Source organism: Raphanus sativus, chromosome 6, assembly GCF_000801105.2.
Source record: "Raphanus sativus cultivar WK10039 chromosome 6, ASM80110v3, whole genome shotgun sequence".
In the NCBI taxonomy this organism is placed as follows: domain Eukaryota; kingdom Viridiplantae; phylum Streptophyta; class Magnoliopsida; order Brassicales; family Brassicaceae; genus Raphanus; species Raphanus sativus.
Genome location: NC_079516.1, coordinates 35,931,763 through 35,933,896, shown reverse-complemented (window position 1 = coordinate 35,933,896; position 2,134 = coordinate 35,931,763). Strand labels below are relative to the sequence as shown.

The window sequence follows — 2,134 nt, the reverse complement described above, 5'->3', positions numbered from 1 at the left end:
ATTAAAATAAACTAAGCTTGAGTAGTAAAATGGGTATAATTTTAACATTTGTGTATTAAAGTTAAAAACAAGTATTTAAGGTATTAAACTGGATAGTGAAAAGTATTGGGTATTAAAATGATTATTAGTTTGATTATTTTATGGAATTTTCTCTAAGAATCACCAAGTCTTTTTCAAATCTTAAAAGTGGGCTTAAATCCGAATATGGAGCCTCGTAAACGGGCGGAATATGGAGCCTCGTAAACGGGTCGAGGCCACATCAATAGAATGGGTCTTATTCCGAGACAAAAAAAATTAGAATATATTTTTAGCAAACAAACCTCTCTCTCTCTCTCTCTCTCTGCTCGATCGTTGAAGCTGAAGAACCTGAAAGGTAAAGTCACCGTCTTCTGCTCACCTCAGCTCATGTTTCATTCAACCTTTCATGGTATTTTGCTATTTCTTGATCAATTCTCTGATATACTAAAAGACTGGGGGTTCGTGTTCTTCGTCCTAGATTCCTATTTGAGATGTTATTCTATCTTTGGGGTCACCGATTCTAATTGGGCTCCTCGCGTTTCGATTGCCCAAGTGTTGAGATACTCTTTTTATAAAAAAAATAATATCTGAAATATTTTTGAGCTTACTAATAAGTGGTTGATCTAAAGGTCCGGTCTTTAAGCACCTTCTCACGTTTACCATCTACACTGGATAGCTACTAGATTTGTTCCAGGGTTTTAGGGCTTTTAGGGTTTTAGTTCCAGGCAGGGTATGATGTTAATAAAAGCTAAAAAATTAGGTATAGTAGATGGGGAAGGACGGAAAAGGTGGTGGGAAGGGAAAGGGAAAGCAAGCAAGTGGCAGTGATGAAGCTCCCTCCAAGGGAAAAGGCAAAGCTGGAAAGGCTGCTGATGGTCTCGGCACCTGCACCTATGTTAAAGGCTTGTCTTTTGTTTTCTCTACTTTCAGCCCCTCTCTCTCTCTCTTTTACTTGTCTTTTTTTGGATCCTAATTTTTTTTTATTTTTGTGTGTGGATTTTTCCTTCAGCGAGACATGTTCTGTGTGAAAAGCAAGGAAAGATCAACGAGGCGTACAAAAAGTTGCAGGATGGTTGGTTGAGCAACGGTGACAAGGTTCCTCCTGCTGAGTTTGCAAAGGTCAATAATTGCTTCCTTGTTTATGAGTTTTAAACATCTGATCTAAGATGATGCAAGTGATTTTTATTTTTTTTCATTTCTAGCTGTGACATGTTCATAACATCTCCATTTCAGCAACCCCATAGTTTATTGATGCATCGAGACCTGCAAGTTTCAGTTTTCTAGTTAGCTATATAGATGTGTTTGTAATAAATAGTGGTGGAGAATCTCAGCACAATTTTTGTTTATCTCAGATTGCAGCAGAGTACTCAGAGTGCCCATCAGGGAAAAAAGGAGGAGATCTTGGATGGTTCCCAAGGGGAAAGATGGCAGGTCCCTTCCAAGATGTCGCCTTCAACACACCTGTTGGTGTCACTAGTGCACCTTTCAAATCTACGTACGTCAGACATTCTTTCTTCAGTCCCAAATCTGATACTTTTTTGGCTTTGTTTAGTAGTTGAGTTGATGACTCTGATTGCAGGCACGGATACCACATCATCTTGTCGGAAGGAAGGAAGAACTGACAGATTACTTGTCTGTTCTGGCTGGCTCTGCTCTTATGGATGGATTTCACTTGCTAGTTATTGATGTAACCAATATATAAAAAAAAAAATACACAGCCGTTGTTGTTTTGGCCAAAATGTTTGCTACAAATTGTTTTGAAAAATCTCCTGTCCTTTGAATAATGAATTTCTTAAGGCTGTGATACATTTGGTGTTTGATTTCTGTATAATTAAGAGCTTATTTCTGAAACAAAGCAAATCCAAGAAACATTTGGTCATGGATCGTGGGAAAGCAAAGCAAGAAACAAGTGAAGGAAGCAATATCGTTTTTAACAACTTACTGAATGCTAGGGGAGAGATTTGTTGGGTTATGGGGTCCTCCTATTAAAAAAATTAGAGAGAGGCTTTTTTTTTTAATAGAAATGAATATCTCACTCAGGTGGAATAGGCTGTTGGGTTCACTTTTCTTGGGGCCCTCTTGTCACAAAATCCTGTTATCTAGAACTGTCAGAATC

At 38.1% G+C, this 2,134-nt stretch overlaps 1 protein-coding gene across 4 annotated transcripts; it reads left to right on the top strand.

Annotated features, from left to right (window-relative positions):
• Window positions 1–231: 231 nt before the first annotated feature.
• LOC108807232 (uncharacterized) lies at window positions 232–1,826 on the top strand. Of its 4 annotated transcripts, none has more exons than XM_018579488.2 (5): window positions 232–373; window positions 788–920; window positions 1,028–1,137; window positions 1,371–1,513; window positions 1,598–1,826. In XM_018579488.2, the coding sequence occupies exons 2-5, from the start codon at window positions 788–790 to the stop codon at window positions 1,638–1,640; spliced, it is 429 nt and encodes a 142-aa protein (XP_018434990.1). In that variant the 5' UTR covers window positions 232–373; the 3' UTR covers window positions 1,641–1,826. The 4 variants fall into 4 exon arrangements, with proteins under 4 accessions (XP_018434990.1, XP_018434991.1, XP_018434993.1 ...); XM_018579489.2 differs by having other exon boundaries at window positions 251–373; window positions 779–920; XM_018579491.2 differs by having other exon boundaries at window positions 332–373; window positions 785–920.
• The last annotated feature ends 308 nt before the right edge of the window (window positions 1,827–2,134 follow it).

Excerpts from the sequence above, each read along its gene's own strand:
- LOC108807232 (XM_018579488.2), top strand. The coding sequence starts at position 788 with ATGGGGAAGGACGGAAAAGGTGGTGGGAAGGGAAAGGGAAAGCAAGCA. Across the intron at positions 921-1,027 it reads CACCTGCACCTATGTTAAAG|CGAGACATGTTCTGTGTGAA; the intron begins GCTTGTCTTTTG and ends TTTTTCCTTCAG. Across the intron at positions 1,514-1,597 it reads AGTGCACCTTTCAAATCTAC|GCACGGATACCACATCATCT; the intron begins GTACGTCAGACA and ends CTCTGATTGCAG.